At 40.1% G+C, this 25,282-nt stretch overlaps 3 protein-coding genes and 1 non-coding gene across 4 annotated transcripts; 1 reads left to right on the forward strand and 3 right to left on the reverse strand.

Annotated features, from left to right (window-relative positions):
• Positions 1-415: 415 nt before the first annotated feature.
• Positions 416-22,617, forward strand: LOC145906488 (sodium leak channel NALCN-like). The gene is made up of 40 exons (XM_082993917.1): positions 416-476; positions 570-752; positions 1,078-1,161; positions 1,237-1,382; positions 1,503-1,631; positions 1,817-1,956; positions 2,427-2,569; positions 2,678-2,782; positions 2,965-3,074; positions 3,617-3,737; positions 4,621-4,842; positions 5,169-5,300; positions 5,369-5,461; positions 5,726-5,830; positions 6,077-6,156; positions 6,422-6,620; positions 7,070-7,237; positions 11,950-12,046; positions 12,448-12,596; positions 12,836-13,005; positions 13,479-13,571; positions 14,078-14,249; positions 14,565-14,685; positions 14,923-15,044; positions 15,388-15,568; positions 15,871-16,013; positions 16,738-16,804; positions 17,061-17,181; positions 17,778-17,889; positions 18,221-18,354; positions 18,671-18,812; positions 19,309-19,436; positions 19,608-19,722; positions 19,803-19,932; positions 20,334-20,470; positions 20,684-20,892; positions 21,346-21,496; positions 21,695-21,827; positions 22,150-22,239; positions 22,425-22,617. The coding sequence occupies exons 1-40, from the start codon at positions 438-440 to the stop codon at positions 22,559-22,561; spliced, it is 5,253 nt and encodes a 1,750-aa protein (XP_082850043.1). The 5' UTR covers positions 416-437; the 3' UTR covers positions 22,562-22,617.
• LOC145907507 (U12 minor spliceosomal RNA) lies at positions 4,016-4,165 on the reverse strand. Its single transcript, XR_014402892.1, has one exon. It is a non-coding gene; the product is annotated as a U12 minor spliceosomal RNA (small nuclear RNA).
• On the reverse strand, positions 7,551-10,691 carry LOC145906350 (uncharacterized). Its single transcript, XM_082993771.1, has 6 exons — positions 10,588-10,691; positions 10,023-10,291; positions 9,620-9,816; positions 8,811-9,001; positions 8,267-8,463; positions 7,551-7,996 (listed from the first exon to the last, which is right to left on the reverse strand). The coding sequence occupies exons 1-6, from the start codon at positions 10,689-10,691 to the stop codon at positions 7,551-7,553; spliced, it is 1,404 nt and encodes a 467-aa protein (XP_082849897.1).
• Positions 22,618-22,875: 258 nt separating the features above from the next.
• Positions 22,876-24,463, reverse strand: LOC145907307 (monocarboxylate transporter 3-like). Its single transcript, XM_082994734.1, has 3 exons — positions 24,286-24,463; positions 23,984-24,127; positions 22,876-23,810 (listed from the first exon to the last, which is right to left on the reverse strand). The coding sequence occupies exons 1-3, from the start codon at positions 24,461-24,463 to the stop codon at positions 22,876-22,878; spliced, it is 1,257 nt and encodes a 418-aa protein (XP_082850860.1).
• Between the last annotated feature and the right edge of the window lie 819 nt (positions 24,464-25,282).

Below are 25,282 nucleotides of genomic sequence, written 5' to 3' on the forward strand. Positions count from 1 at the left end.
ATTATTTTTTGCATTCTCTTTTTCTCACTTGATTGTATTACGATTGATTGGCAAGGACTCGATATTGATTTTGCGTTGCGTGAAAGGCAGATTTATTTCAGCACTTCCACATAATACGTGTTTCACAGTGAAAGCTTATTCTACAGCTGATCCTTCTGAGTAAATTTTTTCTATAAAGTGAAGTTTTTATATGCTGTTTATTAGTACTTGAATTAATTAACCCTAATGTGAATATCATCAGTTGTACTACAACTTTTAATTCATTGTGGTTTCAGGCAAATTATAGGACTTGGCAAGGACTCGATATTGATTTTGTGTTGCGTAAAAGGCAGATTTTTTGCAGCTCTTCAATATACAGTGAAAAGCTTGTTCTAATCATTTTGTTTTTACTGTTGTTTATTATTTTTTAGGCAAATTATACAGTTTATCTTAGAAAAATGGTAGAAACAGCCAATGTTTCGTGGATACATCACAAGGTAATAGGATATACATTAAAATAATTGTGTTGTTTTTATAATGTTTTTTTCAAAAAATAATCAGACAAGGCTTTATTGTGGCTTGTTTTTCAGATTGCCCAGCGCATTTTCTTGGTGTGTATGATTCTTAGTTTCGTGTCAGTCAGTTCAAACACACCGGCTTCATTCAAAATAATTCCTATTCTTGAATACGCGACACTCACAGTTGACATTGTGACTGGCATGGCATTGACGATTGAAGCAGTTGTCAAACTGAAAGCCCACAATATTTGGCAGGTATGCGAGTTTGTTAAGTTAATGCCACATCAATAACATTTAGCTACAAATTTATGAGTTTCTTTGACAGGTTATGTACAAATTTGTTGACAATTAAGTATAAAGGTGATAAACGCATGACGACTAAAAGTGTACAGAGTTACTGTGCAGAATTCTTAGAATAAGTACCAAAATTGCCAAACAGTCTTGTGGTTTTCAAAAAGTCACATAAGAAAACAACATTTATAATTATGTTTTATCTGATATATATATTGTGAGTAATTAGGCATCGTCAGTGTTACTGTATCTTTGCAAATTTTTTTGTTTGTGTTTTACTATTTTGAAGGGGGATAGAACCTACCTCAAGAGCAAGAAGCTGGTATTTGATGGCTTAATGGTCATTTTCATTTGGATATCCGTGTTCCTTCAGGTCTGGAATGTTGTTTTTTTCTGTGTATAAAAAGCATTTTAATAATAAAATTAAACACTTTGTTTCAAACTCTAGGTATTGCAGATGACGGTTTTGGGGGGAGTATCCTTCAAAAACATTCCTGTTGGTCTGATTCGTGTTCCAAGAGCCCTAATTTTGTTAAGAGTGCTACGCTATTTCAGTTTCCAGTTTGAAAGTGGGAGACTTGCCATTATTGTTGTGTGAGTTGAATCTTTTTATTGCAGACTTTTGCTCAATTAATTTAAAAAACCTAATGCCTGATTAGAAAAGTAACTTCCGCATGACTTTAAATTGCACCCATTTGTCATTTGTTCTTTCAGGCGAGCAGGTCACCAAATAGGTGGTGCAACCCTCTTTCTTTTGTTTTTCCTTCTTTTGTATGGTTTACTGGGTGTACAGCTATTCGGAAGCAAATCTTACCACTGCGTGGAAAATGGAACAGATCCACAGTATGTAAATATTTTGCCTTTTCTGTCATAAGTTGTGCAGTAAACCTGCTTTTTTTGTTTGGGGGGTTTAATTTGGTAACAAGTCACTACCATTTATACAGTCCTAGCACTGTAATTTGGATTACTATTGTAACCCTGCTTCGGTACTTTTTTATCCTACTCTAACTTTTCCTATATATATTCAGTAACGTTTCTTTGAGCAATCTTGCGATTCCGGATACAACATGCTCTCCGTCGGATTTCAGCATGTGCCCTCCTAATTTCAAGTGTATTGACCTTTTATGGACATTGGAAGAACGAGGATATGGTGCTTTTGATAACATATGTATGTACATGCAGAATCGCCTGTAAAAAATTTCTACTGTATGGTCTGCATAATTAAAGGTGTATTTTTTGTGTCTGTATTGGTTTGTACTTTAATAAGATTGAATTAACTGGTAAGCCAGAGGTAAAGACTGGGACATATTGGTTGTTTCGTAACTACCTTGCTGTCTGTTATGCAACCAAATTTCATTAGAAGTGATTTTGTCTGGCCCTTGTTAACCTTGTACATCATAAATTATGAACGATGGTAACTGTGGTATGCACCGAGTGAACTTGTTTTTTGTTTGTCACATTTAAATATGAACTCCACTGTCTCCAAATTGCCTAAGATATGTGTCATAGTTATTTTTAGGCACCAACTACACAAACTAATGTTTTAGTCCAACTAAAAGACATGTCAAGGTTTATGTTTATTCACATGCAGCTAAAACTCCTCTGCTTACTAATTATGTTGTACCTTTTTCCTCACAGTTGTCAGCATAAAAACAGTGTACGAAGCTGCAAGCCAGGAGGGATGGGTGTTTCTTATGTACAGAAAAATAGACAGCTTCCCAGACTGGCATGGGTATCTTTACTTTGTCACACTGATTTTTTTCCTAGCTTGGCTGGTCAAGGTAAACACAAAAAAGTACATTTTATTTTAAATGGTTTTTAATACAAAGACTACACCCAAAAACATGCAATAATTTACTAAATTAACAAATTTCACAATCATTTTACAGAATGTGTTCATTGCTATTATTATCGAAGTGTTTGCGGAAATCCGCAGTCAGTTGCAGAACTTATGGGGGAATACGAAAGGGAGTGACCCAGAAGAAATATCACAGGTATCGTCGCTACCATTAAAATTGCCTATATCATGTCATAAAATAATCTTACCATTAGACAGCACAGGTGTTAGAAAACTAAATTATAAACTTTATGAGCTGGCCACTGTATCGAAATTCATGTTATTGGCTTTACACTTACTTAAAAGTATAATATTTCAGAGTTCATACCTGTATTGTAGGTAATCGTAAGTGATGAAAATACGGACACTTGGGCACTGGTAGATGTTGATTCAAGCAAAGCAAAAAGCGGAACCCTGGAGACATGGCGGAGGGCTCTTCGCTCAAGATGGTAGGGAACCTTTACTCCTAAATATTAACATTTGTTTATTGCAAAATCCTTTTTTGGTTCAACACGTTATGGGCAAATTTATTCACTTGTGGATTATTGTTTGAGAACAAGATGTTTTAAGACAGGGTTTGGCAACCTTTCTCCGACTGGACCAAGCCAAATCCCGTTATGTATCAGCGGGCCGTTATATTTTCCCACTAACATTATTATTCTCTTCACTGTTTATAATATTGTTCAACTTTTTGAAGTATGAACATTTATTTCGAATATCTATGTATGTTATACTGTAATATAACAACACTGTTAAGTCATGTGGTTACAACTTGATGCAGCCTGAGGACCAAAAGATTTTGTTGGATGGGTCAGAAGTGTCCAATAGGCCATAGGTTACCAACCCTTGTTTTAAAGAGATTAATATATATGTCCTACTTGTCCAGGAATCGAAAAACAGTATAAATCAGTAACGTACCAATCAGAAAACCATAGTGGGTTAGAAGTATTTGAAAGGTCCAAAGACATGAATTCTGATTTTTTTATCTAAGGTTCCATTTGACAATGCTGGTTGCCATTGTGTTGAATGTGGGAATATCAGCTTTTCAGAAGAGAGTGAATCAGCTTCCTGAAAATCAAACTCGAGTTTGGAACTTCTTCAGTGTAGCAGAGGTAAGCAGGTTATACTAATGCTCAATGCATAATCACCAAAGTTTTGTGGACTGAAAAAGTGAAATTAATCATAATTGTCATCAAAGCAAAAATGATCAAACAAAACTGAACTCAATTCTAATTTATCCCACTGTAATATGTGGGAGTTTGTAACAATAGTGATTGCATATTTTTTGTTATGCCATTACCCAAGCTTCTCCGTAATCCCAAAAAAGTGGTTTTTAAATCAAACAAATTAAACCTCCTTTATTTCAATTCATTATTAATAGTTAGAAATAGAGGTAGATCCCTCTTGAAGAGCAAGCTGCAAAGTAAGCAACCACTCCTCATAGGGACCTTTGCCTCCACAAAAATCCCGTCAAGGCGAAACCTTGTGAACCCAGCGTCACCTGGGGTCGTTATTTTCCTTACTCATTAGTTTACGGCACAAAGAGGAAACGTCGATATTGGGGTTATAGAACTTGTGAAAAAAACTTACGTTTGTGGTGCGCGACGCCGTTGTCCTTATGAGCGACCATTCAGTTGTGAAGGAGTTACGTTTATGTTGGTGTTTGTTAGCGATTTCTTAGTATATTATGGAGGTGGACTATATAATCATTTCTATTCTACGACTTTGCTCTAAAATCCAGTTGGGAGAAATTTATTCCAAAATTCAATGCGTTGCACTCGTCACGTGACACCTATTTTTGTTCCAGTGGAAAAACCAGTTTAATGGCGGTTGTCAATAATTTTCAAATCCGTCTTCGGCAAACCTACCAGTCATCCTTAATAAGTCTAATCAAAGCGGCTTGTCTTTAAATGAAAAATAACATATTTTTAATAGAATCAATAACAGAAAAAAGTGCAGTTTAGAAACATCACAAAACTCGTTTATATTTTCCAGCTGTTCTTTACATTAATATTCGACGTGGAAGCAGTCATGAAGATCATATGCCTCGGTTTCAAGGGATACATCAAGCGGAACATTTACAGATACGAGGCCTTTCTGGCTTTAGTTACGACCATTAACACCGCTTACTCGTTCCCAGCTCTACGTAGTTTCCCTGTCTTGCGGATTATTCGACTGGTAAAGCTCTCCCCAACTCTGGAAAACTTCGTATACAAGGTATCTGCGACTTCGTGTTCCGAATTTTGCATACCGCTAGTTATGCTATTATGTCAAAGTGCTGCTGTTTTTGCCAAGCATAGAATAATTTTCTGCAACTGACCTTTCGTTGCAAAAAATTAACGTATAGATTGTGTTCAACTTAAGCGAGCGTGAACCCAGCCAATGACTGGATAATTTTTGTTACATGATATTCTAAATTTTGCGTTACGGGATATACTTTAGGGTGATTCCTTATAAAACCTGTTATTTTCTGTTAATTCTATATTTTGCGTTGCATTCACAACGACACTGGTTTTATACTAATTATTAAATTCACCCAATAGATATTTGGCCCCGTGAAGAAGATAGGTTTGCTGATAGCGTTCACGGTGAGCATCCTGACTCTGATGTCAACGATCAGTCTCCAGATGCTCTGCCACGTGGACAAGCTTGATTGCTTTGCCACCTTCCCCCAAGTAAGTCTTTCAAATTTGAAAGTGGACAGGTTTGGTTAATGCAAATTCGGAGTGGATTATTTTCACAGGCATTCATGTCGATGTTTCAAATTATGACGCAAGAGGGATGGATTGACGTCATGCACGAAGCTATGATGCAAGTCGGACAGTCGTTTATTCCGGTAGGAGATAGACGATGCTGTTTTCGAATTCATTTGAAAAGCCGTCTATAACATCATAAGACTTGCGTATAACACTTTTAAGAGTGTATAGCTTTTTCTTTTACCAATGTTTTTTTAGTAATTTTTAGAAAAAACTTTTCAAATCAATCGTACAAAAAAAGGAAATTAATGTCAAATTATTAAACAAATAGATTCGATTTGGACTGTGGACGACATACAGTAGACTCGTATTGACTTCAAGAAATTCAGTCTTATGTCATTCAGGTTTCAATCTACTTCATTCTCTACCACATGTTCGCAACCACCGTCATGATGAGCTTGTTCGTTGCTGTGATCCTCGATAACTTAGAATTGGACGAAAATTTAAAGGTAAAACATATGTGCAAAAAAAGCCATATTATTGCAAAGCTGTAGACAGGGTGTGTACACGCACTGTTTCGACCTGTAAGGTCTCATCAGTGCACCTGTTGAGTGGCACTGTGCTAGCTTTTACACTAGCAGGCACACTAGTCTCCACTTTGTGGTAAAGGTAAAACGATATACGAATTTCCGAAGGTGTTCGATTCGTTAATTTTTCTTGGAGAAATTTTATCCCTTCAATTTTCTTCTTTTCAGCGTCTGAAACAGTTAAAGGTGAACGAACAGAGCGTTGACACCCAGCAACCCTTCCGCCTTCGCGTTTTCCAACTATTTCCGTAAGTGCAAAACCTATAACAAGGCTCGAAACCAACCAAAGAAACAGACAAAGGTAGTAAAGCGCCGTTGCATAAAATCGCCCACACATGAACTCGTGATGTCATCGAAATTTTTCTGAAACGCTCAAATAAAAAATTACAGACCTTCAAAATTCAATTCATATCGAAAGTTTATGCGATATTTGCCTTGAATGTATCTGACCCCTGACCTGTAGTCTCCGTTTCTGCCGTGAAATGACTTCCAACTGCTTGTATCTTTCTTTAGGAGTAAACCCAAAATGGTAAACTTATCCAAAATGCCTGGAGAGTTTTCCCTACCACCGCTTCGTGACACTTTCTTGCGGCAGTTCGTGGACCACAAGCCACCGTTTGCCCATTCCGTGTCGGCGGCCCATTCTACTGGTCTGCCCGGGCCCCTGCATTCCACCTTTTCCACTCCTTCCGCTATCGTTGGTTCCAGTGTGGTACGTATTACATGCTGCTGATGCTGGACCCTATTTTTTTTATGTATGTTTGACAAGCCTAATGACTTTGCTTCCTAAAAATGCACTCATTTTAATGCTCAAACTGAAAAATGTCGGTAATTTCATCTTTTATCTACTTGACTTGCAATTTTATTTTTTTCCCCTTGTCTTATTTGACTCTCACTTAATCCCCATTTGATTTCTATTGCACGCTTCAGACCGGCCGGAATTTTGAAGTAAGTAATATTCTGTTGTGTCTTGTGTTATAATTCCGAACGGCCTTGCTTTTGTGCTTACTTTTATTCGCTCATCGAGAACTTAAAAATCTGTACTTGAGCATATGAATGTAAAAGAAAGTATGTTACTTGGCTTGATAACTACAGCGACCAATGAACGGTTGCCTCAAACTATTCACCCACTTTCCAAACTTAACCTTATCTGCTTTTTAGCTTGCGACCAGACTGGCCGTGGTGGACGACGGGCTCTTTTTCCCCAACAGACTTAACAGCGGCGAAAACCACTTCTTTTCCGGTCGCCCATACGAATACAGAGACATAACACGCTGGAAACCCCAGTCACGTGACGAGGGGAAGTTGCTTTCTGTGGGTTGGAGCAAGGTAAGAAGCTAATCTGGCGTTTTTTGTTGTACACCTTTAGAGAATTCACCGTAATCTGTTGGGAAATTTGTTGTATTTGTCTGCAGTTTAATAGCCACTGCACAATCGTGTCTGCTGTAAAAACGTACTACCTCCGTATTCTGCGTTTTTTTTATTTACGCGCAAAAGTTTGTTCACAAGCAACTTTTAAACTCTTGAAACAAAATCTACACCTGTTCTTTTTGTAGAGCTACAAATAAATAAATTGCGTTTAAAATAACAAACGTGATATTTCAAACAAGAAGTAACGATAAATTCGGTTCAGTCACATTTCTCAAGCGCGGCATCGTTCCGTCAATTTAGCCGCGAGTTTCTTCAAAATCGCTTTCACCTCCCGCCGGAAATTCCCCGAGCGAAAATTGTACACGATGATGTGGTGGCTCGGCTGGTTCATAAACAAAAACTGAACGCCTATATAAATCCACGTCCACTTGGTGGCGTCCTCGCACGGCACGGGCACGAAAACGGTCATAACAAATGACGGGCCCATGATGACCAAAAACACGGCGGTCATGAGCGCTAGAGTCCAGAAAGCCTCGAGCGTGTCGTCCGCCATGCGTTGTTCCGTCGATCGCCTTTCTTTCGACGCGACGGGTACTTCCCCCGAAGTGGGATCGTCTTGTACTTTTTCCGATCCCCCACAGCAAGCAGCCAGAACAGGCGGGTTGTAGCGGAGAACGGAAATCTCGCTGGCAATGGAATGTTTTCGGTTGGCGCCGACGCAAACTGTGAGGCAAAAAAGCGTTTCCCGTCAAGTTTTACAGTACGTGTATGCCAGAAGATCAGTACATTTTTAATTGCAATATGCCTGGCAGCAACAGGAATTTCATATCCGTCAAGTTTTGTTTGACCGAAATTTCTGCAGTCTGCTGGAAAAAATTATCCCAAAATACTGTCCATTGACTAAGCGGCCATGTTCCAGCATTTAAAAGTTAGCGGACAGACCAATGTCCCGAATGCATTTTCTACGAACTACCCAAATTACATGTGTATACCTACCTGAGAAGCAACACGGTCTGATGCATCCGTTTTTGCGAGGCAACAGGAACAAACAGAAAAATGCTGTGAGGATGTTACAGACAATTACGGCCAGTAGAGGTAGAAGCCATAAAGCGTAGAAGAACAAGATTTCTCTTGAATCTTCAAGCCGATTTCGGCCGAGTAGAAAAATTGCACCGAAACCAAACCTGAGATGAATGCAATATTGGACGAAGAGTTTATGCTGTATTATTAGGCTTATAACTAAATCTTGAGAATACCGTAGTAGTAGGTTAACAGCAACTTGTTTGAAAAGGCCGCGCATTGAAATCGCCTCGGTCCCCTTATATTCACTTCTAACACAATATTACTAGTTGCAGCAAAACATTACTATTAGTCAATGTTATTTCAAAACATCCATCTTTAACATATGGCCAAGACCAAACTTTACTAACAAAAGGCGGAAATAACTTTCACATAATGCACTTAATTATGCACCATAATACACGAAACTGCTCAGCGAAATGGCCTTTAAACAAAACACAAAAACACGTACCTGTTATTAATACTGGGAAAGTATAACTTGATATGGGTTATGGGCCATACTGTGCCAACCAACAGTGATATGAAAGTGCTGAACGTCAGTGCAAACTTGGTTCTTCGAACTGAAATCCACCGTTGATATTTGAAAGGAAACACAATTGCCAAGTACCGATCCACCGACATCACGGCCAGAATCCAGGTGCACTTGGATTCAAAAACAATTTTTCGATGTAAACAAAGGAGGAATATGAAAATACTGAACACTTGGCGTGGAATTTCTTCGTCATATAACATGTTTTATAACACGCCAGCACGCACAAATATTCGGTTCGCGTGAATGCGAAATTACAGCTATGCTGCTACAATGTCTATCCTAGAATTACAGATCACGAAGCATTAATGTCTATCCTTACTGTGGGTGGTGTTATGCTATAAATTCGATATCAGAAGCAGTTATGTATAAAATTTTATAACTTAATAATCTGTTCTTCTGGCAAAGATAAAACGTAACTTTATTCACCGACGTTTCGCCTGTTATTCAACAAGGCTTCCTCAAGGTAATGGCCTTGTTGAATAACAGGCGAAACGTCGGTGAATAAAGTTACGTTTTATCTTTGCCAGAAGAACAGATTATTAAGTTACAATATGCCTGGCAGCAACAAAAACATTATAAAATTTTATGCTCAAATTTAAAGCGGTTTCTTTGTAAAACATGTCAAATCCCCGAATCCACATAAACTTGTTTGTTTAAGTCTTTCGTCATGCAACGATTTTACCCACTAAAACTCATAAAATAGATAACAACACGGTATGCACACTTACAAGCAATATGTACGTAGCAAGGAAACAGCTCATGGCAATCACGGAATTGCGGTTGTATGTTTCATACATTTTGAACAACATCTGGAGGTTGTAGGGTCCACTGCCGTTGTTGGGCCACATGTAGTAAGTGTAGTTCTGCAACTCTCGCAGTTCTGCACCAGGTACGCTGAGTTCGCGGTTGTAAGTTTCCGCTAGTTCTGTTTTTGAAAGTGGATTTTTAGGTCGTTTGACAGGAAAGTTGCGGTATGACCTGTATAGGCCACATTCTGCTACTTTACCAGAGTTCGTAATTGTTTATGATGGAAATGTACAAAACCAGTATAGTTGAAAAATATACACAATACAATGTCACGCCAAACTGCGATGAAACTAATTTTGATGTTGCATTAATTCTGTGACGTACCTTTTGCAACCTGCACCACGAAACTTGTGTCGTAACTTCGGCTTCCGTAAAGCACTTGTACAATCATCACCACGCGTACAGGCAAGTAGACTGCGCAAATAATAATATCACATCCGCACAGCCACAGTTTACACAACCCGTACGGTCCCCACTGGGTGTGCCGTTGCCTCCACAACACAGCAGGGACGAGAAGATTTCCAACCACGGTCATGATGCATATAATGACGCTGGCAGTTACGTTGAACAGAAGGCCTGGTGTCGTACAGTCTCTGGCACAAAAATATGTAGTTGTTTGCGTAGTATAGTCGCTCATAGTAATGATTAAAGCATGACCCCTTTCACAACCCTTTAAAACGAAACTATGCCGTAAATTCCCTTGTTTTTGGAATCGCACGAGATTAGTGGACAAGAATTTGCTGCAGAAATTACCCAGTTTAAAAGCAAACAATTTGACAAAGCCTGACCATATCTTTTAGCTTATTTCGAAAATGTTAAACAACAATAAAAAAAATCCTCCCTATTTCAACGTACTAGCAATTTCCAACATGGCCCACAGCTCTCTTACCTGTCAACACTAAACGAATAATTCCTGGAGAAAAACGACTCTTTAGAGCAAAGCCTGAAGGAGTGCAATACATTGCACTTAGTCAAGTTTGCGTAATCGTCCATCACTAGGCAAAACCTGTTGTTTGCCTGTCACAATACAATTTTCCTGCAACAACATCAATTCAAACCCATAACAACGCCGCAAGTCAGTCAGTTTTTCCACATTATTGAGTTATTCAAAATCCTCCTAATGTCTTTTCATATCTGTGGCAGGAAACACGCCCTGCATTCATTTGCGTGACTTCGTGAACTGCGAGCCGCGGCTGAGGAAGTCCCGCAAGTTTTTGACCAACCGCTTGTCACAATGAAATGGCTGTTTTGTAAAATTACAGTCTGGCATGGAAAATACCCTTGGATGCCTTTGTTGTAAATGAGGCATTTAATTCCGACTCCGCTGAATTAGACGCATGTAGTTTATTACCATCCCAAACATAATCTTTGAATATTGTGCTACTTTTGCTGCAAGGCCTACTACAATTTAAACAGGACTGCTCTTAGGACTGGTATAAATTAACGTGCTTTGTTTTGCTGACGTTTCGTCTGCCATACAGCAAGACATCAACACCTCAATGAAAACGTGGTTTACGCACGTCAGATGAAACGTCGGAAAAGTCATGTACGTTAATTTGCGTTTTTCACAAGGTTTTGTTTCGCCTTGCCTTTAAATCTGCTACGCTGTGAAAATATCCATACCATACAGAGCTGTTTATTTATATGTTTCTCTGCTACATTTCACAAACCAGATGAGCACTCATACTGCTTCTGTTACAACCTTTGGCCGACTGACCGACTTTATGCTCAGTAGTTTTTACGACATGTAATCTAGTAACAATCGACCTTCTGTCTAAAATTCCAAACCCCGATTGTGTCGAAACAATCAGGGATTATGAATAATAGAAGCGTTTTAACAGTATTTTGAAAACAATGCCGTTACATGTCAGCGCCTTGAAATATTCACGTTTCGACCTTGCTTGTCAAGATGTCCTGATTACTGTGGGAAAATCAAGTGGCTTCTGAGAGCTGTCACTCGATTATATTGTACAAACGTAACGCGCTATCCAATATGCATTTTGCAATTTGTATGCTTTTTATTAAAGAAGCGGCCATGCGACCATACTGGAAACCCAGCATAATCTAGTCTTCATGTCACGCCATGTTATTTTTCAGTGTTGTTTCTGTACACCTATCTATAGATAAACCCACAAAAGGTAATAGCGCTACACTTTCAACAATATAATCTTCCTGTTTTATTAATGTCTTGTCTGCGCTCGCAAAACGAAACCATATATAGGAATGACATCTATTTTTTATGCTTTTTTAGGCTTTACCAAGCCCAGCGCCGAACGCCAGCAACCTGAACAAGCCCAAACTACTCGAATCGCTGTTGCGAGATTGTTCCCAACAACGAAATCAGCCAGGTGTGCTGATCTGTGTGGGCCGTGTGGTTTGTAACCTGTACGCAAAATGCACGCATCGGTGTTTCTCCCTCAGGCGATCAAATTCGGTCATTTTTATTGAAATTTGACGATGATTGGGATGAAATCGGTGTCTTTCATTTCATTCTGCGAATGCACAGTACTTCGCAAATGGAGAAATTCCGATACTGTCAAAATAAGCCAGTTGAAATGGCAGATTTAACTTTCAACTGGGGGGACCTTGGTTCAAACTGATCCAAACTAATTTATTATTCTGCATACACCGCTCAACCGACATATTTTTGTCATTTTCCCTTCATTCCGCGAGCATAACACATATTAAACGCAAATCACGGGAGGAAATATACGTGGCAATCAAATCCTAATCTGTTTAATTTATTTAGCGACATCTCCACTGACCGGGGCGAATTATTCCCGGAGCAAATCCCTTCTCACCGCCCAGCATATGATCCGAAGGGAGAGACGCCCTTTCACGCGGAAGATGTTTAGCGACGACAAGCGGCAAGCTGACAACGGGATGAGTAACGATCAGGTATCGCTATTTAAGTTTCTTTTTTCCATATTTATTCCATATTCTTATGGTTTATTACATTGAGTTCCAATTTATAGCCAGGGTGCAGCCAAATGGGCCATTGTTCTAAAAATATGTTAGTTTTGCCAAAGTCCAACTCGACACATACATGAAGAAGATCTCGACCACCTTAATCAGGCAGCACATAAGTTTTGCATGTAACACTTCCACGTTATGTCCAATACGTTTCCTCTTTGCAGCATTCTCTGTACAACGGCAGCGCATCGCAGGAAGTCGATTTCAAACAACTTCACCTCAAACGACAGCAGGCGTTGCTGAAACGACAGCGTGAGGAGCAAGAATTGAGGGAAAATCATCCGCTCTTCGACACCCCTCTCTTCCTCGTCAAGCGGGATAGCAAGTTTCGAAAGTACGACCATAAATTCGTTGGATTAATGTCAAGCTGTATGTTACATATATATGCAAAATAACTTTATAGTCATTGAGAGGTGTAGACAGTAGCGTACTCTGTTTTGACCTGTAAGGTTTAATCAGTGCAGCTGGTAAATGTGGCACTGGACTAGCTTTTGATTTCAACCTTAACAGCGATAACTTAATTCGAAGAATTTGTTTTTGGCAATTATATACCAAACTTAAACTATTCGTCGCGACGCCCTGGTGCCTGGTTCATATCTCCAAGGCCGTCTCGTAACAGTTTAAATGAAGAAAATTGGAGCATTTTTGAAAAAAGTAGGCAAGTTAAGCCCCTTCTGCGACTAAAAATAACAAAAGCAATTGGAACATATCGTCCAGATAGCTTGCCGTAAATCTTTGGCAAACTTGTGTCAACCGCCTGCGTTTTACTATGATGATACTTCATTTGTTGTGTGGTTGATATCAAAGGTTCTGTCGGGCGATCGTGTTCGCCCAGAAAGGTAAGAGCGACAACAAGGGAGAGAACGACGTCTCTGAGCAACATCCCATGCAAGTGTTCCAGTAAGTTTATTGTGAATGTTTTATTTATTGGTGTTAATGCTAAATGTGGATATTGACGTCGGTGTTAAAGTTTGGCTGCCAATAACGACCACTGGATTCGACGCGCAGCGGATTTTCAGAGGATAAAACTCATCTTTGTCTTCAAAGCCACTTTATTTCAATACCCCTAATATATAAAATATACATGTTAACGCCAATAATTACAGTCATTTCAACGAAAAAGTACCACGGTCGATAAAACAGGGGCCTAGAAGGCCCGGAGTCGTACAAGTTCACACCATCCAATATAAACCTGATTTCTTATTTCTCACCGCGATCGTGATTTCTTATATCTCACCGTGATCGTGATTTCTTATTTCTCACCGTGATCGTGATTTCTTATATCTCACCGTGAGCGTGTGTGATTTCATATGAAACTATAGCATCGATACAACTACACCTGCGCTACCATTCCTACTAAACTGAACAAAAATGTACACCACGATAACGTTATTCGTTTCTTCAAGCGACCTTCTCGGTCTTGTGCCGTACCTGGATTGGTTCATGATAATGGTGACCGTTGCCTCGTGTTCATCCATGATGCTAGAGACCACCACCAACCGTATTCACAACACCCCAGCTCTGCAAGTCACCGAGTACGTGTTCGTGGTTGCTATGGAATGTGAACTGCTTTTGAAGGTGAGTCGGCGGCGACTGGATCGTACTCAACACGCTTGTACAAGACATTGTGCACTTGTTGACTTCAAACTGTAAACTGTACCGCGGCAACTCCAAAGCATTAATTTGTCTGAGGCAGTGGTGACCAACCTTTTTGGTAAAATCTTCTATAGTCTTTTCTATGGTATAAACGGAAACCGTCGATGATAGTTAACAATTTGGTTTGTATTGCATTGAACTTAAACACAACGGCAGGACCAGAAAGTGTTCTAACGGTGTCCTGTTAGTTTTTCTTTGTTAATTACTGATGGATTGTTAAGCTTCAAATTATCGTAGGTGTTCGCAAATGGATTTATTTTCACGCCAAAGCCGACCTTCAAGGATTTAGGGGGAGTTTCGGACGTCGCCATTTTCCTTGTATCCTTCACCTTCGTTTGTACGCTGTCCACAACCACAGGTTTGCATCAATGAAAAATCGTTTATTCCGAGTCACAAGTTCATGTAATGTTTCTAACTATCCTGTAGTTGAACATATGACTACACGATTTATTCTCTTGGTGATAAACAAAATGAAAAACAGTGCTAAATGCTATAGCCGTTTCGACCATACCGGTTATATTCAGCAGTTGTTTAAAACCATAAAGTAGGCAACCACTGTGACTCGCTGCATTGACTCAACATTTGTTGTTCACAGAACCAGCCAGTCAGTTCCTCATGGTTCTGAGATGTTTAAGACCTCTCCGTATCTTCAAACTTGTCCCGCAGATAAGAAATGTTGTGGTCGAACTCTTCAGGGGTTTCAAGGAAATTGTCATGGTCAGTTTACGAATCAATCAACACCATGAGAGCTGCAGACAGGGTGTACACGCTGTTTCGACCTGAAAGCTCTCATCAGTGCAGCTGTTGACCGTGGCACTGGGCTAACTTTGACCTTACAGGTCGAAACAGTGTAGACAGGTGTACTGTCTACAGCGGGGTGGCATTGATTCAAATCTTGTTGTAATAAAGCACTATTTTGCTGATAATTGATAAAATGATGGGACGGTGCCTATTAAGGGCCAAATTTTTCACAAAATATTGATTTTTTTAGCGAACTCCAAAACACATTAGCGAACAGCAGCATGTATCTACCGCCTCCATGTGTTTACTTTTGCCACAGGTTGGTATCCTGCTGGTGGCGCTAGTTTTCGTCTTCGCGTGTTTCGGGGTTCAGGTGTACGGCGGGAAGTTGGCTGCTTGTAACGATTGGACGATCGAGAAAAAGGAAGACTGCCGCGGAATTTTTTACCAACAAGTCTGGATCTCAAATAACTTGAACAAAGAAGACGACGAACCTCCTGGTAAGTTGTTGAACGAACCGCCCAGATCCGGTTACATCCGGTTCTTAGTGTGTGGAGACACATGTCCCGCCGTAATTAGTTATCGCACTCGTGATAAAACTAGAAATAAGTAAATTTAGAATACAAATAGTCTTCAAATAATTAATACTCATAACATTTTTAGGTGTTCTTGTTGTTTATAACTACAAAACAATACACACAGTCTAACTTTGCAGTCTAACGTTTTTAACTATGTTCCCAACAGTTTTGGAACCACAATAAGGACCTATCCTGTGTTACTACAATACAACTTCTCATTACAGGTTTCATGGTACCTCGGGTCTGGACCAACCCCCGCAACTTTAACTTCGATAACATTGGGTCGGCCATGTTGGCGTTGTTCGAGGTTCTCTCCTTGAAAGGTTGGGTTGAAGTCAGGGACGTCCTCGTCGAAAGAATGGGATCCGTAAGCCCAGCTACCATATGTACCACTTCATTTTGCCCGGCTCCGTGGCATCATTGTGTCTATTTCTTGTCGTAAAAAAGCTCTTTAGGGTTGTATGCCAATTGTATGATGTTATTACTGTACGTTTACACCATATGTCGGTCTGAAGCATGTATAGCACGTTTTTCATGGAAGACATTGTGCCAATTGCCGGCTCTGAGCTCGTATTGGCTAAAAAATACATTATGGCTTGACTTTGTTGGTCGCTGCTTGTCTTGACTAACTTGACTAAGAAGACCGTCGTAAGTCACCAGCTTTACTTGTTATATCATTATGTTTTTTGCTCAAAATCCATCCATTGCCCAACGGCATGGATATTTTGTTTACGGGAAAATTTTGCTTATATATTTTTTAAACACAGCAATCACGGTAAAGAGCCTCAATGCATAATTTGAAGGGAACCCCGTAACCTTTGCCAGCACTCCGTCAAGTCATCTATATGTTGAATGTGTTTGGTGTTGTTTAGTGTCTCCGTCCGTGTCGTCCTTGTATTCACGGTAAGTTAAAACAATTGCATACGTTGTCACTTTCCAAGCTACGCAATTTTGCATTTGGTGTCGGGTGCAACCAGTTGGTGCAGAATGTTTGTTGTAAAGGTATATGTTGCTGGAATGCTTCTTTCGAAAGTAGCATTTATTTTACATGGTGTTTAGGCAAGACAAATGACTTTTCCCGTGTGTTGCAGATACATGCGCTCTATATTCATCTCTTCGTGTTTCTTGGCTGCATGATGGGACTGACACTGTTCATAGGCAAGTTTGGTCTTTTTTTCTCAATTTACCGTTAGAAATACGTTTTTTTTTTGTTTTTTTTTACCGCACCGGGATTCGAACCCAGGATGTCCTGGGAACGATTACCGGTCAGGTTTTCTTCTTGATATAAGTTTGGGCGCTTGACCAATGCTGCCAATCACCCGCCTCGTTAGAAATACGTTCACTGAACGCCGAAGTGAGAATAAGCTCTAGTGCGTCATACAACGGCAAAAATGCAATTATTTATCAACACCAGGTGTCGTTATTGCCAACTATAACGAAAACAAGGGTACCGCCCTTCTGACCGTTGAGCAGAGACGTTGGGAGGATTTGAAGAGTAGGTTGAAGATTGCCCAACCTCTGCACCTTCCCCCAAGGTAAAATAAAATACTCTTGCACTTGGTGCAAAACAAACTACTGTATATATCAGCAGTTTTAATTGCTGGTCCAGCTAGGCTGCAATGTCTGAATTGCGAAGCCTGTAAACCTAATGATCTTGATACGATAGCTGTAATCGACAAGTAAGAACTTGCGCAGTGGGGCGATCCTGCCAATCATGCCATTGCGTGAAATATTACTGTGCAGTTTAATTGCCATGTTGCTTCCTTAATCTTCTCCGGAAACTTCAACTATTTATTCAAACAATGAATAAAGTTGTATTTTTTGGCGTGCTGTAAATGTAATACATCCTTATAGGTATTAGGGACGTCCTTTAGTAAAATAGAAAACAAAATAACCCTGAATTGCAGTAATATTACATGCAATGGCATAACAGGCAGGATCGCCCCACTGCACAGGTCCTTGCTTGGCGATCACAGCTAACGTATCGCGATCATGAGGTTTTCAGGCTTGGCAGCTCAGGCAAAGCAGCCTAGCTGGATCCGCCACTGTTTCCAGACAAGTCGGAGCAAGATTTGAAAAGCCAAGCTCCCGATGAGGTTTGAACTCACTTACCCTGATTTGTTGTTAATAGACCATCTGGAAGAGGCATCAGACCAATGCTGTACGATCTTGCCGAGCATCCATACTTCAAAGGGTTTATTGCCGGTTGTGTCTTGGTCAGATCCCTGTTACTTTCCAAGAAGGTTGGTTTAAACTTGACATCACCAACTAAATCTCGCTCTCCCTTATAGATGTAATGAAGCATTCATTTCACTACTACTCCCTAGAAACAGATCTTGGTTAAAAACCTCTGATTTGATGAATTACCCTGTGTGTTTTGCAGACGATGATTGTCCATATTCTTGATTGCCTTTTAGTGTAAAATACAAAGACATCTGGTAGAAATGTAACACGCTTTGCAATGTACCAAGTACAAGTTTTAAATCCACTACAACGAGCAACTGCAAATTTCTTCCAAGATATATTAGTGTATGTGCCTGTATGTGACTCTTTAATGTTTTTTTTATCTTAAAGTGGGAGCCCAGCAACGATTACGTCGACTACCTGTTGTGGGCCTCAGTTCTCTTCACGTTCATATTCGTCCTTGAGGTCGTTATCAAGGTCATCGGGATGACTTTCATGGGAATGATTAGCAGTTGGCGAAACAGGTAAGTTCGTGTTTCTTCAATATTAAAATATCGTACAAAAGGATTGATCGGAACGTTCTTTTATGTAACTTCGTAGTATTTTCGTTTGTGTTAGTTAAATATGCTGGCGAGTTCGCCATTTACATCAAATGACATGGAGTCATTTCTTTTCATTTGTTAACGTTATGTTCGACAAATGTTAACTACATATTCTCGACCCCGGTTGTCAATAGCGCGAGATATGCGCATTTGAAAAACGCGCCAAAATGTGAGGGGTTAGTGGCCCGTGGCGCTTAAAGGGTCCTTACTGGATCACCATTCCTGTTAATTATCGCAGATACGATATCTTGATCACGACTTTGGAAATCCTGTGGGTGGTAATTTTCTTCATCAGCCAAGACCTTCAATCGCACGTTAGCATTTACAGCTACGCGTGGATCTTGGTCGTTCTGCGGTTTTTCAGCATTTGTGGCAAGCACGTAAGTTGCGTGGACTCTATTCCGGATGTGACAAATCCAGCAATCGAGCATTCAGTTTCAAATCTTGAAAGTAAAACTGTCAAATAAAAAAAATATTTTTCCCAATTTACCACTTGACCAAACACGTACAGAAATATTTCGAAGGTTATTTTAGTGCAGTTTTTTTAACATATAGTTCTTACAGTCCGTGCCCCTTGAGTATAACTAGCCTGGAATAATTGATTGCCAATTTCTCCTAAAAAGCAGAATTTTAGGTTGTTGCTAATCCTGCCTCAGTTCTGTGTAACGACAATATATTTTAACCGTACACAAAGGAGTGCAAAACCCTTTGACATAAACCAACGTTTTGGATCAAAGTTCGAATCTTTACAAAATATTTACGTTTCACTTGACAATGTTTTTGAAAGCACGAAGTTTTGGAAACCTTCAAATTCACACCAGTAGTTCTTTAGCAGTTTCAACCCACACGCATGACTGTATATTTTTCCCTGCACAGGCCACGTTGAAGATGCTGCTGATGACAGTTGCGGTGAGCGTGTACAGATCCTTCTTCATCATCATAGCTATGTTCATTCTGCTGCTTTGTTACGCCTTCGTTGGCGTCGTGATGTTCGGGACTGTGAAGTGAGTAACTTTTGTCAAAACAAATTTGTCAAACACCCGTTCACGCGAATATTGTATTTTCCCAATTCGACAACAAAATCAGTCGACTAAAGCAGAATACTTGTCCAAAACGCTAAATATTCTTTATTTAACCATTATAATATTACCAGTATCACTACCATTGTTACACAGATACGGTGAAAACATTGATCGTCACGCTAACTTCGCCACAGCGCCGCTAGCGGTCACCGTGCTGTTCCGCATTGTCACTGGTGAAGATTGGAACAAAATTATGCACGATTGTATGGTAAGCCTTAGTGTTAAATGTCGGAAACATCACAACATAAACTTTTTATTATTTATTATTTTTACCCTGCTGTTTCGTAGATTCAGCCCCCACGCTGTACGGCATCCGACAAGTACTGGGAAACCGATTGTGGCAACGTCACCGCCGCACTCATTTACTTCTGCAGCTTCTACGTCATAATAGCATACATAATGCTCAATCTTCTTGTCGGTATGACGCAACAAAAGCAAACAAACACTATCTATAAGTGCTGGAACACAGCAATTGTTCAATTTATGCAAATTAATTAATAATTAAACGCATAATGTGCAGTTTTATCCAACATTATTGTCACACCGTAACAGCATTGTAACGCGATTAAGATACACACGTAAATAGTTGTCACAATAGTGCGTTATTAATACGCAGATGATTTCAAATATTGAAAAATTGAGATCAAAACCATAAATGCTAGCGATCACTGTATACCTTCCGTAATGGCATCAGTATGCACACAAAGCACTAACTTTTAACAACAGAACCAGTCTGGCTGTTGTTTGGAATATATACTTTGGCCTGTGGGCACACATAACTTGTAACTTACCATTTTTTAATGCGCTTTATAATTCCAGCTATCATCGTCGAAAACTTTTCCCTCTTCTACACAATGGACGAGGACATCCTTCTCAGCTACAACGATCTCCATATGTTCCAGGTAACTTGGAATATCGTTGACGTCAAACGGAAAGGAGCCATCGATGTTAGAAAGGTAAAATTTTCCTCTTAATCTTCTAACCTAAATAAAATATTGTAACAAAAGGCAACACTAATTTGGGCTCATTAGTTGTGTGTTGTTGTTTAAAAGTAAGTAACTTAACCATATCAAATTTGACCCGCAATAGCCTGTGCTTACTTGTGTCTTTTTGTCTTTTTCCAAGCCCACTTCCCCACAAAATCATAAAATACCCACTTCTTCTTATAGGTCCGCATTCTGCTGCTTCTACTGAAAGGCCGACTTCAAATCGACTCTGAAAATGACCAAATTCTACTGAAACACATGTGTTTCGAAATGGAGCGAATCGGTAGAAGAAGTGCCACCGGTAACCGTTCTAACGGGTCGGCAAGCAACGGATATTCTTATGGGCGAAACAACGACGAAACCCTGTTTGTTACTTTCCACGATGTTTTGATGTAAGTTGACTGCTCTGAGAAGGATTTACAACTATTTCGTTGTGTATTACTAAGATTTGCAAATGTACATTTACTGTCAACCTTCCAATAGTACATAAGCGCAAAGTGCGCCTACAATACCATTTTTCTAACCGTAACCCTAGTGTACCTGGCACATAGAGTTTTTAAAGATTCCGATAATTTTTCTTTAAATTTAATTTTTACGTGCATGAAGGTAAACACGATTTTCAAGTTTGAACCAGTTATCCTTGCGACAAATTTCATCTAATTTAAGCCTTATTCGAATTATATCCCTGTGGTTTGGCGTAGTTTGGTGCTTGTTGTGAATACAACACCGTCAGGCATACAGGTCAGTCGATCAGTTCAAATTATCACAAAATGTCTTCTTTTACGACATCTATTAGTAATTCAAAAATCTTCCGGCCCATACTTCAATTTGAGCTTCTTTTTCAGGATGACTGCTTACAGGAGCGTGGACATCCGCAAAAGCCTCCAGTTGGAGGAACTCCTCATGCGGGAGAAACTGGAAGCGGAGATTGAGGAGGAAGTGGCTAAGAGGACGATTCGCACATGGCTTGAAAAATGCATAAAGCGAAGCAGAACGGTAACTTGAGATAAAATACTCGCGCGATGTTTTGATGCAATCCAGCAGTAAGAATAAAAATGTTTTCTACAAATCAAGCGTCTTCCGTAGAAATTCATCAAAAAATTCTATCCATTATCTGCCAAATAAAAATGATCACTTCAAAACAAAAGTGCTAAAAATCTATCAAAGTTGATTGCAAGAATTAAATATTATCAGCCCAAGACGCGTCACGTGGTTATATCCGATCCATTGGCCGACCGCCAAACCCAGTCGGGCGTGACGGAGCAGCCAAGCGTGGTCATCGAACCAAATGTCGACGTTGATCCAGAGTTGTCCGAAGACGCCGAAGGTTCGTGAGAATTTTCCTGTTTTGTTAAAAATCAGGTTTTGTCAGGTGCACAAAAGACTCTGTTCCAGTGGTCTTCAATATAGGGCGTGTCAAAATTTGTGGTGGGCGTGGAGGTTTAAGACACAATGACCCTTGTGCAGTTATATTTTTTTCACATAGTAAGCATTGCTGTGATTTATTGAAATAACCTAGAATCTCCCCATTCCAAAACTTCCATTGAGTACACTTATTGAATATCCACCACTTACTACTTTCCTAAAAAGAGTCCGCACTGGGCAACATTGCAACTATATATGAAACTATCTTGCTTAAAACAATGCAGGGGCAACCGACTCCACAAGCCCCAAAATCAGATTTTCACGAAAGAATCGTCGACAGGGTCTTTGGAAGGCGCCCCCGTCCTATTTACCAGGTATCACTTGTTAGTTTGTTGTTTTTTTTTACCACGCCGGGATTTGAACCCGGGATATCCTGGCCACGAATCCCGATCAGGTTTTCTTCTTAGTATATGGGTCGGGCTCTTAACCGATGATACACTTATTAGTTTTGCCGTAATTTGGGACATTTGTACAACTGTTTTGGTGACCCCGTTTTCAGGTGCCGCATGCACTGGACGACTCCCCTCATTTCTCGTCGGTTCTGACGTCAACGGTGATGACGTCGCCGCTTATATGGAAAACAAATTGAAGGCGTCCATAACCACGTCCATGGACGATTGGTGGACAAAAGAGTGAATAACTCAGCTTTTCTGCTTGCTTTCCATGTTAGTGGGTGTACGTTTGTTGTGAACTCCCGCTACTGCAAAACTCCAATGTAAAATTGCGCCCAAAATACATTGAAAACTTCACTTGCCTTTGTTTATTGTTTTTTGCTGGTTGTTAACATATACAAAAAAAATGTCCCATAAAATCTTAAAAAACACATTTGTAAACGCAACACTATTGTATTTTCAATACAGCGAAGTAAAGGTACGAAGGTAATAATTGGCAAAGCGTCACACATATTATTGCAATTCGAGAACTGTTACCTTGCCTCAACTCACAACATATCATTTCGCCTCGTGGGCGTCTGCACACACAGCTGGTTCACTTTCCGTGGATTGGCAACCGCTAGATGGCGCCACACACAAGTGAACCAACACAAACATGGGGCCGGCAATGCAGGTGAGAGCCGCGCTGAAGTAGAATGCAACGGTAAACGTTTCCGTTGCGTCCACCGCTATGCCAACGAGTGGCGGTGTCACCAACGAAAAGGTTCCAACTATAAGTGACCGAATCCCCAAGGACGTCGGTAGTTTTTCGGGGCCGAAGAGGTCTGACAGTACTGTAATAGGCAAAGCGCCGCATATACCAATGCACAGTGCCCAAGCCACCACGGCCATTACGATACCGATGTATTCCGTGGCAAAAGGCAGACATACGGTGGGTATCGCTTGCAAAACGACGCCCAGACCAAGTAGGTACGACCTGTTAACGTGCCAGGAGCCTATCGTGGTCAAACTGGCCAGATAACCCACAATGGGTTTAAGGACGACGTCCATTGCGCCGATTATAGACGAAAGACCGGCCGCGGCAATGTTGCTTATGCCTCGAGACTGCGCGTATCTTACAAGATATGTCGACACTAATACCATGCTAGCCATGTGCAACCCGCAAGCAAGGCAATAAAATGGAAAGTGGAATGACGTAAGCAGTGACGTATCAAATATCTTACGACGCGCAGCTTTTCTCTTCGCGTCGCAGCGTCTTGCTCCGTTCATGGTAAAAAATATAGCTGGAAGACTGTTCATCACAACCCCACCCATCAGAAGCAATGAGCCGCGCCAACCATACTCGTCCACCCATATTTGGGCCAACAGGCTAAGCGGGACGCTGCCGATTGCGCCTCCAAGTGCCACAACGTTGTTGACCAAAGGTCGTTTGTCAGTGAAAAGCTGTCCAACCAGGGCGTACATCGGCGTATTTATCATGCTAGCTCCGGCACCTAAAAGAGATGACCATAATTCAACAAAATTTGTAACAATGTGTATATCTGACAACATAAGCGAAAGCGAAATCACTTGACAACGAGCATTTATTTTTTTACCCCGGGGGCAGGGTTGCGGCCACAATGTTTCTACCAAGCTGCACAACTCTCAATAAGGAACAAGTTCTTACCAAGGCAAAGTCCAAGTGTGACATATACAACCGCGATATCTGGCGCAAGACAGGCCAAGCAAGTACCAAGTGTCGCGACCGCCATTCCAACCAAACAAGTTGTTTTGTATCCAAATAAAGTACACATCACTGTCACCACTGGCCCTGCAACACATAGGAATGTAACGAGAAATCATTGTTTACTTTTTGTGGCCTTTCGCATACAATCACGTGTTTGTGTAAATATCGCTATTGTATGGGAATTGCTGATGGTGGTAGCTAGTAATTTGCCTACAATTTTCGAATATCTGAAAGAGTCTTACCTGTAAAAAAGTAAGTGCCATACATGATTGACATTACCAAAGACGCACTCTTGGCGCTGGCGTCTAAGTGCACTTGAAATTCAAGAAAGTACACGCCCATACATTTCATAGGGCCCATGATTAAAAAGTTTGTCAAAAATGCCCCACAAACGACTTGAAGTTTTTCCCAGTTCGCCATAGCTTCGATTTACTACATTTCACTCTTACTAACATATACAAATCTAAAACAAAAAGCAAGGCCTACTAAAGACAACTCTGACCGCTGTTCGTGTTCGCAAATATTGCTAACCTTACGTTTGTCAAACAAAGAGTGGACTTTTGATTCCACGGTTTTATGATCTCTATGGCCAAAAAGAGAAGGGGTTGTTTACGTTTAGTTGGAATAAAATGTTTTTAAATGTGATCTTTGATTTTTTTGAGCATGAAGGTGGTCTGAAGTTGTGTCATCCCAATGCATAGCTTTAAAAGAAAAAAAAAACATTCGCACGGCACCATAAACAATTGAGATATTCCATGCAAGTGCTTAACGTGTTTTATAAACGACAAATGATAATGTAATCTAGAAATGGGTCAATAATATTTATCTTTTTTAAAATGAGTGAAAGGCACCGATTTTCACACGTCAGAAAGGTCAAGGTTCACACCGTTACGCTTGAGTAGCAACGCAATCAAACTCGGTTGGTGACCGGCTGTGGTGCAATGTTGACGATATTTGCTTGAAATAATCTTCTATTTACGGCAAACTGTCACGATTTTTTCATTTCGTGTAACAGTTGCATCACTCTTTCGTGCACCTTTTTTGCAAAACTCCATTTTGCTTTCTTATAAATGCTGGAAAACGTACTGTGTTTTCGTGTTTTTTCAAGTTTATAGCTTAAGCAACAACCTATGTTATTGATAAAGTAACTGGTCCAATTGCAGTTTGATTAGCTGCAAAATAAATTGCTAGACTTACTTTTTGTGTAGTTTTTTGCCTAATACAATCAGGACAAGTTAC

Source organism: Ascidia mentula, chromosome 6 (genome assembly GCF_947561715.1).
Source record: "Ascidia mentula chromosome 6, kaAscMent1.1, whole genome shotgun sequence".
NCBI classification, from domain to species: Eukaryota; Metazoa; Chordata; class Ascidiacea; order Phlebobranchia; family Ascidiidae; genus Ascidia; species Ascidia mentula.